This window comes from Macrobrachium rosenbergii, chromosome 41 (assembly GCF_040412425.1).
Source record: "Macrobrachium rosenbergii isolate ZJJX-2024 chromosome 41, ASM4041242v1, whole genome shotgun sequence".
NCBI classification, from domain to species: Eukaryota; Metazoa; Arthropoda; class Malacostraca; order Decapoda; family Palaemonidae; genus Macrobrachium; species Macrobrachium rosenbergii.
In genome coordinates this window covers 391,897-416,821 of record NC_089781.1, presented here as the reverse complement: position 1 = coordinate 416,821, position 24,925 = coordinate 391,897, and the positions used below count along the sequence as shown (strand labels likewise).

At 40.3% G+C, this 24,925-nt stretch overlaps 1 protein-coding gene across 1 annotated transcript in view; it reads left to right on the top strand.

Moving 5' to 3' along the window:
- LOC136826554 (alpha-2-macroglobulin-like) overlaps positions 1-24,925 on the top strand; it is a 440,224-nt gene that overhangs the window by 171,418 nt on the left and 243,881 nt on the right. The window contains 1 exon segment of the mRNA XM_067083736.1: positions 14,549-14,655. Within this exon segment, the coding sequence (XP_066939837.1) occupies positions 14,549-14,655 (107 nt within the window).

Here is a 24,925-nt window from a genome sequence, read left to right as displayed (position 1 = left end):
ATGGTCGTATAGTCATTCCTGTTTCCCTCACTCTGATGCTGTTTGAGTAAACACTTTATCTGCAAAATAGTAAGTGTTCTTTGCACTAGCCATTATCTTTCTCATCACCCTGTTGAATGTCACCTCTGAGTTTATTACTCCAGATGGCTTCCTCTTGAAAGGTAACATCCACTTGAAACTGTGAAATTGTCTTCTCCTTTGGTGCTTTTCCTGTTGGGATCTGCCTATACTACCCCGCACTTGAGTCCACCTTGGTGAAAAATATGTTGCAAAGTTTTACCATCATAGCCTCTGGGCTTCCCAAGAGTTCATTGTGGGACTTGGTTATTAGCACTCAGTAGACACTACTCCACATAGAATTGTTTGATTCATCCATCTTCACCATCCTTACTGGCAAACAGTAGGCAAAAGTTGACCTTTCTATATCCCCATCTTGAACATGCCTACTTCTTCGTTAATCAGTTTCTTAGTAGCTTATGGTGAAAGATACATTTTTACTCCAACTAGCTGATCTATCATCACTTCGTTTAGGTATTCTCTTAACAAAACCCTTCCTGGATTGCTGGTTAAGATGTCTTAGTTTTCGTCCAGCAACTGCAATATCTGCTCCTTCTGTTTTTCACCTAAAGATGTGTCTTCCCTAATCCTTTGATCCATCAATCTTTCCCAGATTTTCATGGTTTGGGACATTAGCTTTAACCCTCAGTATTTTGCACAATCCTGGATGTCCTCTTCTCTTTAAAAATAGGGACAATAAAGCTTTTTCTCCATTCTTTTGGTATCTTCTCCCGACTGTATATTTTCCTTGGAAAGTCCCACAGCATGACTATTCTTCTCCCAGGCTCTTCCATACTTCTGCAGGAATTCCATCTGGTCCAATTGCTTTGCAATTGTTCATTTCTTAGTGCCTTCTTTACCTCCTTCCTGGTAATAGTACATGTAATTCCAAGGTTCTGGACTTCATCTTCATATATATACAGTATATATACTGTATATACTGTATGTATATATATATATGTATATATATATATATATATATATATATATATATATATATATATATATATATATATATATATATAATATATATATATATATATACATATATATATATATATATATATATATACATACATATATATATATATATATATATATATATATATATATATATATATATATATATATATATATATATATATATATATATATATATATTACATAATTATGGGGCTTGGCTGATGAGTTTATTACTTGAGTAACGTAATTTATGAGGCCCTGAGTGCCAAGGACACACATAACCTGTCAAATGAAGCTACAAGTTAACCTCAAAGACAGATGTTTATTAATGAAATAAGGTCGCCAGTCGAGGAGAAAGCCTCGACACAAAGAATATACAGTTAGCTAGAAAAATTACTTGAACAATCGCCCAACTTCGGACGCAGTCAATTTCCCTTTGCTTCAGTGAGGGTTTTAACACAACGGATTATCGTACGCAGTACGGGTAAAGGCTATTCCTCTTCTGAACCTTCCCTAATTCCTAGCTACTTCACGGGAATAGTTGACTGTCGCTAAACAATATAAATTATTCTTAATCTAGACTTCATAAAGGTAAATTGTTTATCTGGTTTATCTAGATGGTGGTGAAGGGGGAACAAAGGAACTGGAAATACAGAAAGAGATACTAGTAAATCGGCGAAGCTTTGCCAAAAAAAATCAGACTTACCATGGACGACAAGTTGTTTGCGCATACAAGGGACGATCAGAAGTCTTGATAATAGCAGTCTTCCCAATTCACCAATAGCAAGGAAACACAGTCAGAGGAAGAGTACTACGAGACGCGTACCTCTCGCACGCATGCTGATTTCTCTCTGCCTGTTTTTAGGTCAAAACAGGGTGGATGGCTGGTATCTTATGATCTCGGGTTCTGAAATTTTGTCAAAACATTCGCCGAACATAGAACAGGGAAAAATAGCTTAAGACCACCTTCAATAGAGGTTACTTGTGGAAACTTTTCCTATGGGTTTAGGTCCCTAATGCTACCGAGTTCTGCTACAGATGTTAATTTTTTTAATTGCCTGGCCTACCCTGTGTGTGTATGATTATCTGGATCTTTGTTATCCGGAACTCAACATTATCTGACACAGCTTGACCAGGGACCAAGGATAAAGATATATGATATATAGAAATTTTTTAAAAATTTGAGAAAGCTGCTCTCCGATGGTTGGCAATGCTGCACAGCCTTAGGAAAATGTTGGTAACATGAAGAGATTGAGAAAGGGTTTCGGGGTGGAGGAAGCCTGGAGAAGTTTCCAGTGTGGGGGTGGGTTGGATGGTGTGGCACCATGGGAAAGGATGGGCAGTAAGGCTATGTAGAGAGACTCACTCAGAGAAGGGTTGTTTTGGAAGGTGGGCAGAGCTGGGGAGCAGTTTCCCAGGCTGTGAGAGGGTGGGGATGCAATGCTGGATGGGTGAAGGGGGCTAATTAGATGTTTGACTTGAGCTTGTTTTGTTTTGTGTTTTTTCTTTTGGGATTTTTCCACATTTTATTAAAGAAAACCACAAAGCAAAAGAATAGGGATACAGTAGGGAGAGAGAGAGAGAGAGAGAGAGAGAGAGAGAGAGAGAGAGAGAGAGAGAGAGAGAGAGAGAGAGAAAGTTAAGTATACCTTAGTTTACCCAGACCACTGAGCTGATTAACAGCTCTCCTAGGGCTGGCCCGAACGATTAGATTTATTTTAGAGGCAACAACTGAGGTGTCACTTAAATTGAAACCTAAGCTTATAACACAAACACTCACACACACACACACACACACACACACACACACACACACACACACACACACACACACACACTCCTTCCTTCCCTTTTATTTTTATTTAATGCTATTCTCATTTTTATTTTCACTGTATTTTTCATTTTTTATTTTGACAATCCAGTGCAATTGTGTGTGTAGGGTATGTCTGACACATACTCCACTTTGGCTGGTTGCAGTATTTAAGTTATAAATAGCACAGTGTGTTGCCAACATCTACAACTTTGCACTTTAAACATTTTAAATTAGAGATGAAATATCAGCAGTGATAAAATATTCTCATGTGTACTGTTATGATATCTGTGATAATCGTACTTACTCAACTAAACTTGTATTGAAATGTTGTATAATAAATCGAGCAAAGCAAAAACGAAAAATGGCAACACACGATACTGCGCTAAGAAACACACACAAACGCACACACTGTGTACCAACAGTAACATCAACATTGATGGAATGCCACATGTAGATGTAAACACACACACACACACACACACAGAGGAGTACAAGTAAAGCTTCCTTGATATTATGAGATGAAATGAAAAATAATTTATTCCAGTAAAACAGAAAATGATCAACTACTTTTTAGTAGTGTTCTTAAAATGAATTTGCTTTGGACAATTGTCATTCAGAAATGCCAAATATACTAAAGATGTAAACACAGGGTTTTCTCCACAAACACAGTTTTCATGATAGGGTAAAATGAGTAAAACAAATCAAATATGCTGCATATACTCATGTATCATTCAATGTCATATATCATGCGACTCTTAAAATTTTATCCAGTAAACATGATTTCACCATATACATATCTCATGTATCATGCAAGTTGCATTTTGATAGCCCAGATAACATTAGGCTAACCTCTTTTCCTGAGTAATCCCATCTTCTTGTTCAATAAATCAAAGGAAATAATCACAATAGTCTTGAATTACTAAACAAATTTCATATTCATTATTTTACGAATTTCCCTGGGGTTATGTGATTTCTAGGGATTTTGACAGGCCGGCAACAGAAACTTTATTTAATTGGCCTTGGAGTTCTGACTTACGTAAAGGGAAATCGTAATAAACAAAGAACAAGGGATGATTTTAGGAGCTGAAGGCTTTACTTGATAAGGAAATGTTACATAAACACTTGGGATAAATTAAGGAATTATATTTACAAAAGAAAAGCATTAGATGGGAAAATGAGTAATTGAATTGTTAAAGGGCTTGCAATGCCTGAAGGTCCTCCTACTGGAGTCTTGACTAAGGGCAAGGCACAGTCCAAGATGAGTCCACTGCAAATAGGTCCCTCTGCAAGAGAGATTTACACATTACACGCCAGTAAACGCCAGTAAAGGAAAATATAACACAGAATATGACTCGAGTCTGCACTGAGGGTGCCAAGGACTCAAGGACTGGAACAGGAAACACTACAAAAGGCACTGAACAAATGACACAAGGATGAGAAACAATACTGGCACTCAGTAACACTTCAAAAGAGCAAATGGTCGTGACTGAAAAGTCTTTACTCGCACTTTACCTTAGGGGAAGTGGGTCTCTGGACAATCACACACGTGACATAATACTCAGGTTCCTGGGTAGGTCCTTTTGAGGATGACGGTAGTACTGGGTTCACGTCAGGAGTCTGGTGTGGATATCTGGGTGGAGGGTGACCTCTTAGCGTCTTGTATCACTTGCCTGCGTGTATGGCTAACGGCTAACTGCTAACGGCCCAACTGCATACTGCCCCATGACTGACTGCCAAGATATCTCAGTCCAAGGCCCTTTTAAGGACGCTGTTGAGAGTAGGGGCCCCGATGTCGGGGCCATGTGGTGACCATGCCCAAGATGCGTCATCTTCCAGGTGTCTTGACCATCTGCTTGCATCTCCCCGGGTGTCCTGTGGAAAGACAATCCAGCCGACTCAATCTGCCTTTAGAAGGGTTGTTTTAAGCAGCTTAGTTGGGCTAAGCTGCTTAAGGGAGTGGCACCCAGCCTATCATCTTTGCCTCTTTCGACCGTGCCATCTAAATGTTTGTTTCAGGTAAAGAAAGGGACAGATCGAAATGCTGATAACTTTGTTTTAATATCTAGGTCAACTGGCTTTGGGTAGGCAGTGACGCTTCTACTTTCAATAAACTAAGTGCAAATTGAGGGTCGTCTGTGCAGCAACTTCTTGTATTATAATAGCTCTCCACCGAAGAAAACATACACACCTCCTTCAGGTGGACATGTTGATTGATATTGAAGAACTCGGCACAGATGCTTTACGTTACTCTTCTCAACACAAAAAATGGAAAAGTTGTTGTTTACTTTATCTCCCACACAAAAATGGAAAGAAGCTTTACTTTACTTCCAACACACACACAAAAATGGAAAGAAGCTTTACTTTATTTCTAACACACATTAATAGTAACTACTTTAATATGGCACAATAATTTCTTCAAATTTATGGTATACATTACTTTAAGATTATAAGGACAAGCTAATTTTGAGGCAGGTGACAAAATTTAAGAATTAATTTACATATAAGTTTCTTAATTCTAAATAAACAGAGGCATGTGGTTAGTATGCCTTGAAGAGGCGGTGTAAATGATGCTCACAGTGTTTATTTTGTAAATGACATCCCCTTTACGTGATATTGTAATGACGATACACAGTTCGCATTGGTAATTGCTTAGCTAATAGTTCAAAGCATCGCCAAATCGACAGTTGACGGCTGACAACTTACACTGGGGATTTTGACAGCTGTGGGCGAGCGAGAGTATTCGCGAGTTTTAATTTGCTAACTTTAAACATAGCTAATTTTATGCTTCCACGGCCCACAACTCAGGCAAAGGCTATAAATAGATACTCGCTCAATGTTATGACGATATAAGCAGACAAATGATGAGGGATCTGGGACAAAAGTAGAATTCTTAGAACAAAAAATAAAAACAAGAGGAAAAATGAACAGAATGATACAGGTGCTAAAAGGTGGGACACCTCTCTTTGTTTACGAAGGTGGTGTTAAAATCACAAGGGCAGGAGTCTGTGCCTCGCGATTCGTTAAAAGTAGAAAAACAGAAAAATAAATAAATAAATAAAAGAGTAAATGATATTGGCAGAAGAGCCAATGAACATAGAGTGAGGTATTTAGTGCATATGCAAAACTTTATTGTCTGTCACATGTAAACTATGGCCCGGACTATCTCTCAGCCCAAGGGCCAGAAAAGGGAACCCAAAGGGTGCAACTTCTTCAGGAAGAGCTGACATGCAAGCCCTGTGCCAAAGTATGGGCGCAAAGGTGTGCCACTTCCCACTCTGTTATTCTTACCGCTTCATAACAAAATGATTTATGTATTTAAAGGGGAATGGTATCCCATATTTTAATTGCCTCTTGTGGTGAAAATTTAAGAAAAGCTTAAAGGAAATATCAACAGAGAAAGATAAGGGGTAGAAGTTCCAGAGGAACGGAAGAAGATAGTGGAGGGCATTGACATCCTCTTCTGGATTAGAGGTGCCAAGACCTTCGAAAGATGAAGGGGTGGCACAGGTGCATAAGCAATCAAGACTCCAGAAGGGATGTAGAAAACCTCTTTACTGATAACATTGTTTCATTTCGCTGATCCTATAGTGCCAGGTAACATCAGCAATGCCATAAACAACCTACCTAATAATGAATCGCCTGGCTGCAATGATCTACCTGCTGAAGCTGTCAAATTTTGCCATCCGATAATTTACATTTTGCTAGCCGCTCTATTCAATGCATGCATAATTCACCAGTTTCTCCCAGACTCCCTACTCTTAGCTCACTTAATACCACTAATAAAAAACAAGCTAAAGGATGCAGCTGACCCTGGCAATTATCGCCCGATTGCAATTACTGTACTACAATTGCGTCGAAGATACTTGAGTCCGTTCTTCTAGTGAGACTTCTCCCCTTTCTACACACTACTGACAACCAGTTCAGCTTTAAAGTAAACCACTCAACTGACATCTACATCCTGAAAGAACTGCTGAACTGTTACCTATCATCAGCCTTTCCTGTTTTCCTATGTTTTGTAGATGTGAGAAAAGCATTTGACACAGTAAACTACCTGAAGCTCTTCCTGAAGCTGCACAAACGAGGCACGCCTCTATACCTAATTGGCATTTTATGTTGTTGTTCTCCATACAGCAATTCTGTGTCAAATGGGGTAACGTATTGTCGTACACTGTCAGCTCCCTAAATGGGCTCTGGCAAGGGGGCATTCTCTCCATACCTTTTTAACACGTACACAGATGCCCTGAATGTCAAACTGAACTCACTCCCAATCGGATCCACTATCAACGCAACAACAATAAACAACCTCTGTTATGGTGATGATATGGTTCCGATTTCCCCATCAGTGCAAGGTCTCCAGCAACTCATCGACACCTGCCGCCAGTATACAGAGTAATTTGATATCCTATACAACAAAACCAAGACCCAGTGTATGTTACTGCTCCCAAGATCGCTTAAGCATATTGTAGAACCAACCACAAATTTTTCTCGGAAATCATCGTCTGGAGTTCATGCATGAATTTCTGTATAGGTATTTGGACCACATTATCATGGACGACCTAAAAGATACGGCAGACATAGAGGTGTTGTAAACTATGTGCAACTTGCAACATGATTTCAAGGAGGTTTGCCTTCTGTCAACGAGGTGCGAAACTGCTGCTCTTCCGCTCGTACTGCTACAGTATATATGGGTGCTCCCTTTGGACGAACTATACCTGAGAGATCATGAGACGTATTATTGTTGTCCACAATGACATTCTGAGACGCCTCACAAACACTTGTGATCACTCTGCCACACATATGTTCATAGAAACCTCCAGGATAATTTGGAAATCATTGTGAGGCGAACAGTGATCAGTCTGATCACCCGTCTGAGAAACAGCAGCAATTTGCTCATACAAAGCATCCTAAGCAGTGACGCAAGAAGATCTAAATTGTGGGAAAGATGGGATAATGAGGCATCTGTTCCTTAAGTGACTTATTCTCTATTTTTGCAATTATGAAGTGTCATCTCAAGACTCTGTCATTATATTATTATTATTATTATTATTATTATTATTATTATTATTATTATTATTATTATTATTATAATTTCTTGTTGTTATTAATATTTTAATTTTTATTGTTACTCTGATTAATATCATTTGTATTAACAAATCGCCTTCTCCATTTCTTGTTGTTTCTCCCTTTTTATTGTTACATTAATATCATTTGTCATGGGCAACAAATACCTGTCTTTTCTTCAGATTCTTTCAGATGTACATTAATCTTATGCATCATTACCCTTTCTTTATTTATCTATTCTTTATATGCCATGTAACAAATATTGCATATTTTTATGGCCTTTCTGCCGATACAAATTCTGTATGGGTGCAGCAGGGGGCCTCGAGTTGCCCGCTACCTTTCCGTCCACTTTTTGTTTTATAAACACCTATCGAGAATAATAAAAAATCAGTCTTTCTTTTGACATTTCTCTTGAACCTCACACTGGTGACCCCAGGTCAGGGATAGGTAGCACGGTTTTGGCCCAGCCATTAATAGACTAATGACGGCCGCACCCTACCATCAGAAAGCCTTTAGCGGACTAACTACGGAATAAAGTTTAGGCCTCTATAGCACCCTCCCTGGCGGAAACTTTGCCTTTAATGGACTAGATACGGCGTACCCAAAAGGGCACATTTTGGCAGTTCATTCGACCTCTCGAAGAAATCAGCACCATTAACGGACTCAATATGGCGGATTTTCCTGTGTTTTGGTGCGTGAGAGAAGTAAAGATGTCAGAAGCAGAACCTCAATGCGAACCCGTGAACATCGTCTGTACGTCTCTCTCACCAACAAAGCCAGACACAGTCAAACTTCCCCTGTTCTCATGGCAAAACACGGCATCACGGTTCCAGTGCGCAGACGTGCACTTTCACATGGCGCGCATCTCAGACGATGCTACCAAATCAGACCTAGTCACTCCATGCCCGTGTCTGAGAAAGTGCAGTGCGCATCTGACCTGTTATCCCAGCCCCTCAGAGATGCATCACCCAGGGAAGCCTGGGACCAGGTGCGTGGGTTGATAACACTCCCAGGCCGTGACGAGAACGAGAGGAAAAGGATGAGAGATCTAACCAAAGCAATTTTGCTTCGGCGCCTCCCGCGGGAAGTTCGGTGCCAGATAAGAGATGCAGAGAACCTAGACATGGATGCCTTAGTCGACGACGCCCAGAAACTATACGAGGCCACCAAGGCCTCAACTGCCCTTGCAGCCACTGCCCTCGGAGCCTGCAACCTGTCGGAGAAAGACGGCGACGACGACAGAGACATCAACAACGTTTATAAGAAGAGACCGCCACTCAGAGAGCACAGGACATGTTCAAACCCGGTGTGGTGCCTCTACCATAGAAAGTTCGGGACCAACACCAGAACCTGCAGGCCTCCCTGTTCTTTCACAAAAAACAACAAAGGCGGCCACAAGTAACAACTGTGGCCGCGAAATCCACCTCCCCCCGCCCAGCTCATTTTTTCATCACGGACGAAATTTCCAAACGACACCTGCTGGTAGATACGGAGGCAATGCAGTCGGTCTTTCCGCCATCCAGGGAAGGTTTAGAAAAAATACCTGACTCAATACCCACCCTCATAGCAGCAAACGGAACTCCCATCTGCACTTATGGCACGACGACCTGGGTTATCTCAATCCTGGGGCGCAGATACCACTGGCCTTTCATCATAGTGGATGTTAAGTTCCCGCTGCTGGGCGCAGACTTCCTAGGGCACCACGGACTTTTATTCGACATCGCCAGACAACGCCTCCTCAACACAGGAACATGCCACTCCCGTCAGCTCTCCACCGGACCTGGAATTCCCACCATCTGCTACACAGCCCCCAACAGCTACACGTCCCTCCAACTGGAGTTCCCGGACATATTCAAATCAGAACTGTGCCAGTTACCTGGGGCTTCAGCAAAACATGGCATCTTCCACCACATCACCACGACGGGCCCACCAACCCATGCCAAGTTCTGATCTGACGACTGTTCCCCCAGAAGTTACAAGACGCCAAATGGGCCTTCACAGAAATGGACCGCATGGGCGTCTGTAAAAATGGCATCAAGCCCGTGGGCATCTCCCCTCCACAAGGTAAAGAAATCCGATGGTTCATGGAGGCCCTGCGTTGACTATTGGCGCCTGAATTTGGTAACAACACCAGACCACTACCCCCTCCCTAACATGCAGGAACTGACGGGCGCCCGCCATGGAGCCAAAGTTTTCTCCAAGATGGACCTACTGAAGTTGTACTTCCAAGTCCCTGTACATCCCGATGACGTCCCAAAAACTGCCATCATCACGCCTTTCAGGAGCTACACATTTTCCTATTCCACTTTTGGTCTCAGGAACGCAGGTGCCACCTTCCAGCGCCTGATGGAAACCATCTTGGGAGATCTGCCTTTCTGCATCTGGTACGTCGACAACATCCTCATTTTCTCCAGGTCCCTAGAGGAACACCTTCGCCACGTCTGCGCCGTCACGAAACGCCAGCAGGACAGCAGATTAGTTGTCAGGTTCGACAAGTGCATTTTCGGGAAAGAAAAAGGAGACTCCCTCGGCCACAAGATTTCCCCAGCAGGAGTGCGCCCCACGGCCTCTAAAGTAAAAGCTACAGAAAATTTTCCGGAACCACAAACCATCGAGGCCCTTCAGGAGTTTCTCAGGATGATAAACTACTACCAGCACTTCATCCCAGATGTCACCCACATCATGTACCCCCTGATGTCAATCCTGAAGGGGAAACCAAAAACACTAACGTGGGAAGCTCCGCAGTAGCAGGCATTCTTTCAGATGAAAAGGGCCCTCTCCAGTGCCACTACCTTAACTCACTACAACCCCACCGCTGCCCTCAGGTTGACAACGGACGCCAGCAACATTGCCTGCGGTTCAGTACTCGAGCAGCTGGTGAACGGCACGCCCCAGCCCTTGGCCTTCTTCAGCTGCAAGTTTTTGCCAGCTGAGACCTGCTACAGCACCTTCGACATCTACCAGGCTGTGAGGCACTTCAAGTACCTGCTGGAGGGAACCGAATTCACAATCCTAACAGATCACAAACCCTTGGTTCACGCATTTGCAAAGCAGAGGTACGCGTGGTCTGCAAGGCAACAGTGGCACATGACCACCATCTCCGAATTCGGTTGCACCATCAACTACGTTCCTGGCAAGAAAAACCCAGTGGCCGACGCTCTGTCAAGAGTAGAAATCAATTCCCTTCACCTCGGCATCGACTACGAAGACCTCGTGAGAGAACAAGCAGCGGACCCAGAGACGGCAGACTACAGGACGGCAGTGACAGCTCTCAAATGGAAAGACGTGCCCTTAAGACACTTGGACACAACCCTCCTCTGCAACACCAGCACAGGCCGCCCACGCCCCCTGGTACCCGCCTCGAGGAGAAAGCAAGTGTTCGACATTGTCCACGGTCTCTCCCATCCATCAGGACACACAATGGCGCTCCTCATGACTGACAAGTTTGTCTGTCATGGCATCAACAAGGACGTCCGCCAGTGGGCAAGGAGCTGCATCCCGTGCCAGACGAGCAAACATCCCGGCACACAGAGTCCAGGATCGGCGATTTTCCCCAGCCTCGTCGGTGGTTCGGCCACATCCACATCGACGTCGTCAGGCCCCTTCCGCAGTCGAGGAGAGCCAGATACCTCCTGACGGTCATAGACCGCTCCACTCGCTGGCCCGAAGCAACCCCCATAGATGAAGCATCAACAACATCATGTGCAGAGGCCCCCCTCTCCAGTTGGATAAGCCACTTCGGAGTGCCAGACGGCATCACTACAGACAGGGGTCCAGCCTTCCTGTCAGGAGATCTGGGTCTCCTTGGCACTCCTGATGGGTACAACTCTACACAGCACAACGGCATACAACCCTGCAGCGAATGGCATGGTCGAGAGGGCATACCGCTCTCTTAAAGCAGCTCTCATGGCAGGCTGCACCGACGAGATGTGGAAGGAACAGCTGCCCTGGGTCCTGCTGGGTCTCCGCACCGCACCGAAGGCAAATGGTGATGCCTCCCCTGCTGGGAAATTCTACGGGGAAACACTGGCCATCCCAGGAGAATTCTTCTGCTGTCAGCCGACGGCGCCGACACCCCCATCCCAAGGTTGAGGGAAATCGCACAAAAGTTTGCGCCCTGCCACAAGACCTTCACCGACAGAACCATCACTTACAGCCCACCTGCCTTACACTCCTGCGCCTATGTCTTCGTCAGGGTGGAAGCCTGCCAGCTGCCCTTAACCAGGCCCTACAGGGGTCCCCACCGAATCATCAGGCAGTCCAGCAAAGCATTCCTCCTCAACATCCACAGGCGGGAGGACTGGATCACCATCGACAGGCTGAAACCTGCATTTCTGTTGGACAGTGAAGTATGCAAAGAAGGCAGGCGCCCCAGAGTCCCCCCTCAATACCTGCCTGCAGACGCACCCGCTTCCCCACGAAGGCATGGCCTGGGGCGGCCCAGGAAACTCACCCAGCCAACCCCAGGTGTGAGCTCCACCCCACGCCCACAGTTCTCCATAAGCAGGGGCCCTTCAGATGTACATTAATCACGTCATGTACATTACCTGTCTTTATTTCAGATTCTTAATGTACCTCATCTTATGCATCAATGTACGGTCTTTCCGCCGATATGTATATCTACCTTTTATATACCATGTAACGAATATTGTATGTATTTTTATGCTTGTCAGGAAACACAAATTCTGTATGGACACAGCGGGGGGCCTCGGGTTGCCCGCTACCTTTCCGTCCGCTTTTTGTTTTATAAACACCTGTCGAGAATAATAAAGAATCAGTCTCTCTTTTGACATTTATTTTGAACCTCACATATTGTATAGTTCTGCAATTTTCAGTTTTCGTATTTAGCCTTCTGGACCTGACTTCTGTAACCATCTAAGGTCCCTAGCTGGAAATTAATTGTCTGCAATCTGTATTTTTAATTATAATTTTTAATATATTTTTTTACTATTATTCTCCATATAATTACTGTCATTACTGTTATTATGAATTCTATTTTTTCTACTTCTTCAGCAACTGTGTGGATATTGCAAATTATTATTTTTGTCATGTTTTCTTACGTATCTAGATTGTGTGTATTGTATTTGTATATTCCATGTATATGGCCCTGAGCTGAAATAAAGGATATTGATTGATTGAGTGATTAACATACTTAAATGCATATGGTGGATGATTGTATTTTTTTACACTATTGTGGTGATGGTATAACATGATGATAACACAGTATAAATGGATTCATTAAGCCAAATATCAGTTTCATACACCATTAACTTTATCTTAAATACAGCTGTAATAGCCTATTAGACTTATGCAAATTGATACTGTGAGTATAACATCCATCCTAGGCCAATAATTTACACATACACAATTTGTATCTTGTGTTTGATAATACAATATGGTAACAACTAATAAAGTTCTGTATAAAAATACAGTAAACATAGTAGACTGTGAGTAAACACAATTAGGCTATCTACCAACTGAATTGTGTGCCATGTAGGAGTGAGAGAGAAAAAAGGTGTTGCATTTTTATTCTAAGTGTATTTATGCAGTTGATTTTGTTTCAAATATGGAGGGAAAAGGTAGATATTGGCCTTTTGCATAAAGTTTTCAGTTTAAAGTGTGATGGTGGTTGTTGACAAGCATATTGAGTAATGACAGTTATGCGGTGTTGAAAAGGTTAGGTGAGGAAGGGTATGGAGTTGCCCTTGAACACTTGCCCTCATCTGGATTTCACCATCGTCCGATGGGTGCTTGGCTCCATTAATCCTGATTATCGAGAGGTTGCTATATACGGTATATAGTATATATTGTGGCACTGCCTTTACATATATAAACTCCCTCTTGACGTTGAAAACACTCTAAATTAATGAAAGACGTCTAGTAAAATGGGGACAGGTGTTTCGGTGAAGCAAGAGCTTGGGTGCTTATGGTTATATACATGTACCTGCTGAGGTAAAAGCAATTTTGTTGGTAGTATTACTTCATCTCAAGGAAAGACATATAGTGTTAGACATATCTTCCGAGCCTGTTATTGTATTAGTTTTTTGCAATCTTCATTGCAGGCTGTCAGAGGCCCTGTTCATTTTGTTTGAAGCTGAGAGCATTTTCTAGTTTTTAATTTCCTTATACTGTACAGGTTCATTTTGTGGTTATCCAGTATTTCATATCAGCTTTATAGTTTGGATGGAGAAATTATGTTAGGTCAACAGAGTGACAGTTATGCTCAAAAAGTATTGTTCTTAGCCATGGATCTGTAATTCTTGCATCTCATGCTGTTTGTTAATTGAAAGCTGCTTTTCATGAATACAGCCATTTACATGTTTGTATTGTGGAAAGGAGGAGTTAAGCTGCAGTAAACAGGACTAAACATAATTATTTGAAGTTGAAAGCAATTTGATAAAGTAGTTAAGTCTAATTCCTCTTTAATTTCTTGAAGTTTTCAACCTCAATTCACCAGAGCTCATTTATGTATTGCTCTTTCTGGTCTAAAGATATTGGTTGCAGATGGAGATGAATACCACTTTAAATAAGTCCTGTGTATTGTAATGGGTTTGTATGTAAAAAATATTGAATGGAAAAATTAATAATATTTTCTGCTTTAAAATTCACTCAATCGATGAAGTTCAGGTGTGTACTGTCTTAACTTATTTTCAGAGCCCCCAGGACTCCCTGGTCCTCCTGGTAGCTCTAGGGTTCCTGTTCATATGCCATGGATGCTGCCATTTTACTCAGACTATGTTGATGCCTTGAAAATGTTTGATGTAAGTATTACATTGGCCTGATTTTGTGGAAGTTGTTATATCATTGGTAGTTGAAACATTTATTCATTCTAAACTTTGATATGTCCTAGTCTGTTCAGAGCCAGCAATTTTTCTTTTTTTTTTTTTTTTTTGCAAAGTAGAAAGATATTATGATGATGATGAATAATACTGATGTAGGAATTATATTGATTACAATTTAAATGGGAAGAGGTTGTACATCAGTTTGGCTGGCTTTGTGCATCTTTTAGTTGCTGTACTGTAAGAGTGTAGGTTGGGTAAGCCTCCATGTATTGGACTGTTTCACAGAAAGCTGTATTTTTTATACATAGGAAGTAGAAGCTGACACACAGTTTAATTACCGTTGATTACTATTTTATTTTTCACATGTCAGATAAAACCTTATGTCCAGCTTGAAAGTAAGGAAAATTATTTTAGGTAAATATATTTATCATACAAGTTTTAAAATTTTTAAGGAAAAGTATGTTAATTCCTAGAAAAAAATTACTGCAGCCTTTTAATGGTAAAAAATAATAGCGTAAAAAAAATTATGCAACATTGTATGGTACTGTTATGTAATATACGGCCATAGGGTTATGATTGGCATTATAGCATCTATATAGAAATTCATTGAGGTATTGGCATCAAGTTTAAATCTTATGTATTCTTCTCGCTGATAATTTTTTCATAATGAAGTTGCTTTTGTGATAAATATAAAATAATAGCGTGTGTAGATGATCACTGAAATTTTTGACAAGTAGTGATTGAACGATAGGTAACTGATATGTCTGAGGGTATATTGCACTTTCATATCTCAACTTTTGTATTTGGTGACATATAAGACCTATGGGCATATAAGACCTCCCTCCCAATTTTCAGCAGGGAATATTAGGAAAAAAACTTTGTGTTTACATACAAGTATATTTATTATCAGAATACAGTATTTAGCTACAGCATGGCAGAAAAAAACGTAAATAAGACATGCACCTAGGACACCAGGGAAAATCTTTGTAATAATGTTACTGTAATTTACCAGAGAAAACAAAAGCAGTCTAGGTAGAAAACATATGACACATCCCTCCATCTCCTCTGACTCCAATGGGTAACTCTGATTGTGATAATAAATTTGTGCTTCATTTGTAAACAAACTGAAAACAAAATTATCACATAAGTAACTTACCAAGTAATTACATAGCTAACTTATCTGCCTCGCGCAGCAACTTATTTTAAAATTAGTGGTTACGCTTCTTTTATTTGTTTTCACGTAGTTGATGGTCTTGCCCACTACCAGGGGAAGAAGGAACAACCTAGCAGCCATTATTCAATTTATTTCTGCCGGCTGGCGTGTAAACATCACTCCAATTTGCAGGGGCTTTTTTGCATTTTCCTGTAGTTCATTCATGTTTGGTGAAGTACAATTGTTTTGTTCTGGTTGCACTTATGCTAGACAATGCTTAGACAGTTTATTTTTTGCAGTTTTTACTAGTTTTCAGTCAAATATGTCTGACTCTAGTAATTCTAGTATTCGCTACTGTAGCGAGTTAGGCTGCAAGTGGAGGCTCCCTCATGCGATCTGTGCTAAGTGCAGGGGGGGCAAGAATGTAATGTTGATAAGACCTGTAGAGAGTGTTCAGCTTGGGAGACTAAACGGTGGAAGGTACTTAAATGTCATTTAGATAAGGTAGAGAGAGATAGAAAGAGGAAAGTGGCTTCTAGAGCTGAAAAATGCTCTTAGAGTTTAGAGAGTACAGTGGACCCCTGCCATTCGCAGTTCCTGATTCGCGGCTTCACCTATTCACAGATTTCTCTGTGGAACATATATACATATTATTCACGAAAATTCACCCGTTCATGGTATTTTTCATGGAGAAATATTCACTAACTACTGTATTTTTATATTTTTGTGACTAAATGCACTTTTTTGTTATAAAACTATTAAAATGTTCAGGTATAAGGATTTGTAGACAGTTTTTTGTGTTTTGGACTATCAAAATAGTCAGTTATAAGCATTTTTAGAGGGGTTTTAAGTATTCGTGGATTTAAGCTATTCTGGGGGGCTAGTGGTACGCATCCCCCTGTGAATCCCGGCGGTCGACTATACACCAAAATCTAGTTTGGGGGTTAGCTCTGTTACTCTCCCTTCTACTCCTATTCCTGCTGTTTCTCCTATTCCTTGCCTTCTACTGAGCAACTTTCTCCTCACTTGCCTGGCTCCCATGCTTCCGATCCTAATGCCATTGCCAGTCTCGAGTCTAGATTTGATAAGAAGCTTTATTTAGTAGTAAGTACTGTTGGTGATTCAGGGGCTTCTCTTAAAGTGATTATGGAGAAATTGTTTGCAGAGAAATTGCAAAGTGATGGTACAGTGCAAGTGGAGGAGGTGGCAATCCACCCCGTTGGTTCTCTTAGATGGAGGTCCCTCTCCTGCTCCCCCAAACCTGGGAGAAGGCATACCAAAAGTGCAAGGGAGGCCAATGGGGTTTACCCACGGGTAGTTGCCCCCTCAGCCACACCTGTTGTACTCTCCCAGGTGTCGGCAGATAGCCACTGGAAAGGCTTGTCCAAGGAGATATATCCATTGTCCTCCAGCTCTTCAGACGACTACAGTGTGGACAAGAAATGATGCAAACGTTATCTGAACTCTTCCCAGCCCCTTAAGCGCCCTTCTGTAGACCAAGTTCGGAGTCAAGACCCTCTGCCTGTCAAGCTGTATAAGCAGATTCTGTGCAGTCCCAGACCATCTTATAGTTTCTCCTTGGACCATTCTGTTCCTGCCCCTGTCCATCAGCGCCCACCTGTATCTCCCTGGGATAGTCCGGAGACCCTATCACCTGAGCGTTGGCTTCCATTCCTGAGCGCCTACATCTGGCTCCCAAGTCCCCAGGGTCCGCCCTCAAGTGCCTGGAGCCCCCAGCGCCCACTCCTGAGCTCCTGAGCACCCGGCACCTGCTCCCAGGCCCCCATCGCTTTTTTCATCCTCACCTAGATCTCAGTCCCCTTCACCCTTGGACCCTAACGAACCTGCTCTGGCTCCAATTAAACAAATGGACTTACGTAAGAAAGTTCCTTCTGCTCCTAAACCTGCTCAGGATGACCACCTGTCTCCCATTTCCTCAGAAGAAGAGGTTGACCCAGAGCCTGCTTCTCCTTTGGCATATGCTGCCCTGCTGAGGTATTTGATGGCGAATTTTCCTTTGTTTTTTCCCCCAGCTGCACCTTCTCCTGCATCAACATTCTTAATGAGGAACCAGCCGGATGGCAGGACACACCTCCCCAGGATGGTCCTTTCATCGTCCTCTAATAAGTCTTTTTAGGAGATGGGAGACTATCTTTCTGCCAAAAGAGAGCAGGGTAAAGCGTCTTTTGCTCTTCCTCCTCTTCGTCTCGTTCGCAGGAGGTACTTGTCGTATGTGATCAGGGAGGCTACCTCTTTGGGAGTCGCTGCCTCCTCCCAAGGGGATTTCTCCATTCTTATTGACACGTCTCATCGATCTGCTTTCTCGTCGGCCAAAATCATGTTTACGTCCACAGAATTGGATAATCTGGTGAAGGACATATTCAAAGTATTTGAAGTCCTCAGTTTCCTTCATTGGGTTGTGGGTGCATAGGCCAAGAAAACTGAGGAACATCAAGATCTCGCTTCGGATATCACCTCTGACTGGCCTGGGGTCCTGTTCTGCGAGGGTAAGGCTGACCTCTATCAATTGATTCACTGAAAGCAATGATCACACTTTTTTCGCATAAGACACACAACATTAATTTCTATGGGCGCCAAGACGTCCGCTTTGGCACCTGGGATTGCTCAGTTTGTTATTGCCCTTTTCTGTTTTTCTCTCTGTCCCAGTGATATTGGTATTTTCTGTAATGTTCTTTTTTGGGTTTTTTAAGATATTTAGTTTATGTGATTATAGACTACCTGTATTCCATTAGTCTCGGCCAGCTACCCAGCTGACTCTGGCAGCTTCTAGCTAAACTAAAGCAAATAATATAACAACGAGAACTCCTAACACATGCTTTTAGGAAAATCACACATATTTTACATGATAAACTTTAAAGTATTAAAGTGAATATAAATAGAAACATTTCTTCAACCTAGTTGAAATAAGACATTCAAATGCACTGTAAAAACAAGGTAGAATTTGCTATCCAAGTTACATAGGCTTTACTTAGTCCTCTGTCGCATTCTACTCAGGTGGATGTTGCCCTACTATTTATGGTATGAAAAATTCGATAAATAATTTTTTTCCTTTTCTTCTAGTGACGAGGAAAGTCATAATATTTCTTGGTTAATGATGCAAAGGGAGATGTAGAATTGATGGTTGCCTTCTAGATCTTGTACTTCTTGAAATGTCCTGAAGAAACATCCTTGTGTATTTGTGTGTGTCAGCAAGTGTGTTATGTGTTTATATGAATTTCCTTTGACTTATTCAATGTGACTGTAAGTATTTTCTTGTATATTAAGCTCTGTATGTTCATTGTTCAACACTGAAGTATGGTTGGCAACTCAGTTAAAGAAAATGGTAAGAGATTAGTACTTGTCGATCTTTCTATATGTATAGTAACAATAATTAATAAGTTTTCATTAATTAAAATGTTCTAAGAAGTGAATAAGGTAAGTGTGTTAGTTATTTCAATAAAGTTGAATTAATGGTAAAAAAAACTAAAATTTTCTTTTCTTAAAATCATTTAATGTCTATCGTAGCCTCTCCTCTTTATTCTTCTGTCTAGGAAATTCCTTCTAAAATGATATTAGTCATGCTTGGTTAGAAAATTAAAATATAACTGGGAGCCTTCTGAAATTATTATACTGTATTACATTTTGAAGTTTTACTTACATTCCCTTGTTTCCTAACTATTCCCCTTCTAGTTAAAGAAAAAGCAAGTTCTTAGTTAATGAATTTAACTCAACCAAATTTTTTTGCTACAAAACCAACTAATTAAAGCAAGAATTGCTACAATACATAAGAAAAAAAGGTTTCATTCCTAAGTCAACCGATAAGGTAAACTTAGCAATAAAGAAATCAAATACAGGGAATAATAAGATGATTGATGAGTTTGTTCTTATTACGATTAACAATTACTGAAATGTGACTTTTCTCTATCTTAGGTTATACCTAGTTTTCCCTTCTGGAATTTCTTCTTCTGGTTCTTCAGTCATTTCTGCTTTTTTGACCTCAGTTCTCTTGACCTTATCTTTATTTACCCAACATCCTTCTTCCTCTAATGATTCAGCATATGTGGAAGGTATTAAGTTATTTACTTTCTTCACGTTCACATATGTCTTCTGTACGTCTATGACTTTGTATGGCCCTGTGAATTTAGTGGCTAACTCATAATTATTTCCACTTCTTACTTCATTCTTCATGTAGACTTCATCCCCTGTCTTGTAATCTACTGGCTTTAATCCGTCTTGATGTTTATCTATCATGATATTCTGGACTTCTTTTAGATTCCTGTGTAACTGTTTGTGAATTACCTTAAAATTACTAATTCTTGTCTTTATGATGTCTTCAGAATAGTTTGGCTGTATTGGCTGATTCAGCCATGCATATGGTAATCTTGTTTCATATCCCATCAAAGCTTTTATGGGCGTTGCTTGTGTATTGGAATGATTTCTAGCATCTAATGACAATTTGACTCAAGGCAAATTGATATCCCATTCAGGATCCTGTCCTACTGTATGCCTTAATGCATCTAGAACCTTTCTGGTATTCCTTTCTACTCAACCATTGCTAGCTGGATGATACGGTTGTATCGTAACTTTCTCTACTTTGAATGCATCACAAATTTCTTGTACTAGGGAGTTACTGAATTTTGTACCATTGTCAGATATAAGCTGTGGAGCAGAACGTCTACAAAAGATTTTGTCAAAAGAGTGACTGCGCATTCTTTAGCTCCTTTTCCCGTTATTGGTATTAGCTCTGTATATCTAGTAAGTGCGTCTATACTACTAGTATATTCTTATTCCCTTTACTCATGGTGCGCAAGTTAGTGTTGGGATCTGCTGCTACTCTGTCGAATGGTGTTTGTTGAATTGGATACTACCCTAAAGGTGCTTCCTTATCTGTTCTTCCTTTGCAGCTGTTACATGCATTGCAACTTTTCACATAATTACTAATGTCTCTGTAGATTCCTTTCCAGTGGAAAGATCCCTTAATCAATCTGACTGTCTCATCTCTTCCTGGGTGTGCTCTCATGTCATCATCATGCATTAGTTCAATAATCTTACTTTTTAGGCTCTTAGGTACTACAGTATTCTTTTATGGGTAACACCTTCAAAAGACTACATTGGGTCGAATTCTTCACACATCTAGACTAGTACGCTGTCCATGATGTTCAGTGCATCTGTGGGACATCCAGTTTTCTTACTTAATTCTGTTGTTCTTGATGAACAGTTTTCTTCTTGTTTTTCAAAAATCTGAAAATCTCTTTTAAATCTTCATCCTCTCTTTGTTCCCTTATGAAGTTTTGCCTGGAAACTACTTCTGTGTAATGCATGGTAAATACATTGCATATAGGTTCACTTGACTTTGCTTCTTGGCTAATCACATTTACACTATCACCTTGCTACTTTATTGTTTTTCCCTGGCACGTATTTTACTTCTGTGTCATAATCTTGGGCAGTCATAAACCAACGGACTCTATGTCTGGAAAAATTCGGATTCTTGAGCATTTCTACTGCAGCTGAATGATCAGTGAATACAGTTATCTTATAGCCAAATATTATATATCTGAAGTGCTTTAAAGCGTCTATTATGGGTAAAGACCCTAGGTTTGTTACTGAGTAGTTTTCTTCTAGTGGTTTCATCTTTCTGCTGTAATAAAGTATAGCATGATATTTGTTATCATGTCTTTGCATTAAACATGCTTCTATACCAGTACGGCTTGCATCTGTGGCTAAGAAGAATTCTTTACTAAAATCTGGGATCTAAGTACTGGAGGATGTGTCAGTCTTTCTTTCAGTTCCTCGAATGTTTTCTGTTGCTTGGTTGACCACCAGAATGGTTTGTGTCCTTTTAATAATTCAGTCAATGGCGCAGCTATGGTTGTGAAGTCTTTTATAAACTTTTGGTAAAAAGCTGCTAAACACAACAATTATTTCACGTCTTTCTTACAACAAGGTGTAGGATACTCTTTGATTGACTTAATCTTGAAGTCATTTGCTTCCACGTCCTTTTCACTTAATGGGTGTCCCAGGTAGTCTATTTTTCTTCTAAGGAAATTGCACTTTTTAAACTTTAGTTTGAGGTTTGCTTTCTTTGATCTCTTTAAAACTTCTCTCACTAGTTTTGTGTGTTCTTCAATGTATCTGTTGCTATTACCAAATTGTCTATATAGCAATGTACATCCTTGGCTAATAAATTACCTAAAATTTTATCCATTAATCTCACAAATGTTACTGGGTTTGACTTAGACCAAAGGGCATTCTTACATATTGGTATCTGCCATTACTAGTGGAAAAAGCTGTCAAAGGTTTACTCTCTTCATCTAAAGGAATTTGTAAAAATCCTTGTAACAAGTCTATTGTGGTGAAGTACTACTTCGATCCAGTGGCTGTAATAAGATCTCTCATGGATGGCACTGGATAAGGATCATTTTCAGTTATCTTATTTAACCTTCTGAAGTCAACCACTACTCTGTACATTTTGTCTTTCTTTGGAACTAGCAAAAGTGGGAAAGACCACGGTGATTTTGATGGTTCTGTTATCCCTTGCTTCTTCATTAGTTGAACTTCTTTTTCAATAATCTCCTCCTGGGAGTGTGCTGCTCTATAAGCAGGTATATAAATTGACTTAGTATTCTGTGGAATATCTATTCTATGGGTTATTTCACTTGTATTGACAAGGGTGTCTCCCTCTATGGCGACTATATCACTATATTCACTCGGTAAATCAATGAGTTTCTCTCTAGCAGTTTTCTTTGATATCCTTCACGTGAGTCCATAACTCGGCTCCTCCCAATTCTGTTTCATACATTGAGTTTGTATTGTCATTATTGATTGATGCTACTGTTTCCTTCTCTACAACATGGGCAGGGAAAGTGTATACTTCTGCCAAAACTATTTCTGTACCTTGTGATAATTTAACTTTTCCTCCCCTGTTATTTATAACTTGTAAAGCTATTTTACCTTGTCTAACTTCATGTTGGCTTGAGGAATAATGTATTCCATTCATTTGCGATCCTTCTGTAAGTGTTGGAATTTCCTTTCCTTCATATAATGGATTTACTGTGCATTCTATCTAGGTGCCTTCTCTTGGTTTAAGTCTTAATTCTCTGTCAAATTTCAGGTAAGTTTCCTAGTTGGATTCTAGATTATTACTAAATTGTTGACCATTCGTGTTACACACTTGATATCTTTTTCTACAATATCTTTCTTTAGGATACCTATTAGCAAGGAGTTTCCCTGAACCTTGTTTCTTCTAATCATTTTACACAGTGGTATTCTATTATTCTTCTGCTTCCTTCTAATCACTAATTGCTCTCTAGGTGCGTCAGTTGTGATTTCTTGTCTAGCCATAGTTGGATGACCAATTAATAGGTGTGCAAATGCAAAATGTATTCCCCTTGCTACTAGAACTTTCTCTTTAAGTGAGACTCTTCCTAATTTAAAAGGTAAATCAATTTTCCCTACTAGTTTGATTCTATTTCCTTGAACATCAGTGATTTTACAGTCTACTACTGGATTTAAGCTTTAATGAAAGAAATCTGCCTGATACACCTTTTCTTAGGACTTCTGTAATGAACTCTTACCATTTTTCACTGGATCTAAAATCTGGCAAAGTCGATTTTGCTGCAACTGATTAGTTTCTTTTTTTCGTTCTTTTCTTCTCTTCATTACTTTGACTGGCGACAATTTAATACAGGAAGTCCCTAAACTTTGTTGCTCTTGACTATTCTGTCTCCTTTCCTTCCAGTCCTGCGGTGGTTAAGGGTAGGTAAAGATCATCCCCTTTGGGATCCCTGCATAAAACTTTCCTTAATTCATTTTCAATTTCATCTACATCTTCCTCTGGCCCCCATTTGTGGTTCATCTTTGCAATAACTTGTGCTGGTAAAGTTCCCAACAGTAACGTAGTCTTAATATTTATTTTACAATTTTTCAACTGATATTACCCGTTCGCCTTGTCCTGTTCTTGACCATGGGTGGTTTGATAATAGCTGACCCCATTCTTTCATATCGTTATATAGGTATGGACTGCTTCCAAGGTGGTTACTTCTGACTATTCTCCAACCATAAACTATCGTTGCAAGGTTGATAAACGGTCGTTTTCGCTTACTGTGTCTGGTCTGTGTAATGAAGCTGAAAGTGTAGGTGTAGCCAGTGTTAATTGGTTTGTTTGACTTCTCGATCTCCTCCTGTGCATCTACTCTTAAATGGCAAGTAATTCCTTAAACACTAAATATAACTGAACTGTGATTGAGCTATGGCAGTAATATCTCTAAAAAAAAAAAAAAAATCAAACTAGGTCTTAAAAATCACAAAAAATCATAAATACTTCCACCTTCATTAAAATGAAGTTAATAATCACTTAAAATTCCCCCAAAAATTCTATCTAGACAATTGAGAATGTTTTAAAATGAAGTAAAGCAAAATATCATACGGGTTAGTAAACACAAATGTTGAATAATGTTTAGTAGATAATTAGTACTAATTAGTAAACAAGAAAAATCGTTGCCAATATTTTGTGCATCTAATTAATTAATCTCAAGTGCAAGTCTTTTGTGTCTTAAAAATTGTCAGACAGAAGTATTCACATCATGTTAGCTCTAGTAAAAAAAAAAAACTCTTATGTGTGTGTGTGTGTATAGCCTATGTGAGGATATTTAGGGACTTCTGACTTAACTTTGCTGTCTTCGAATCTGTGTGTCATCCGTGGGCATACGATTTTCTTGACTGCCTTTTCTTTGCTCGTTTGGATATCTGAGACAAGACGTCCGGGTAACGCATAACTTCCTTTTCTCTTTTGTAGCTGATGGGATCTCTCTCTCTCTCTCTCTCTCTCTCTCTCTCTCTCTCTCTTATCGTCGAGGGAAACGAGTGTATTGATCGTGGAGGTTCTTTGTGGCTAAATTGTCTTTTATTTCTTAAATTCTCTTTATTGGAGATTTGCGTGTGGAGTGACTAAATCTTCGGTTGGGAACATTTATAACTGGTTACACTTTGTAATTGTCTTTATAAAGGAAACACTTCACCAAATCTTGATATTGTCTTATTACAATCTTCATTAGACCAGCAGAGGTTGATCTTTGTTGGCAAACAGCTCGAAGATGG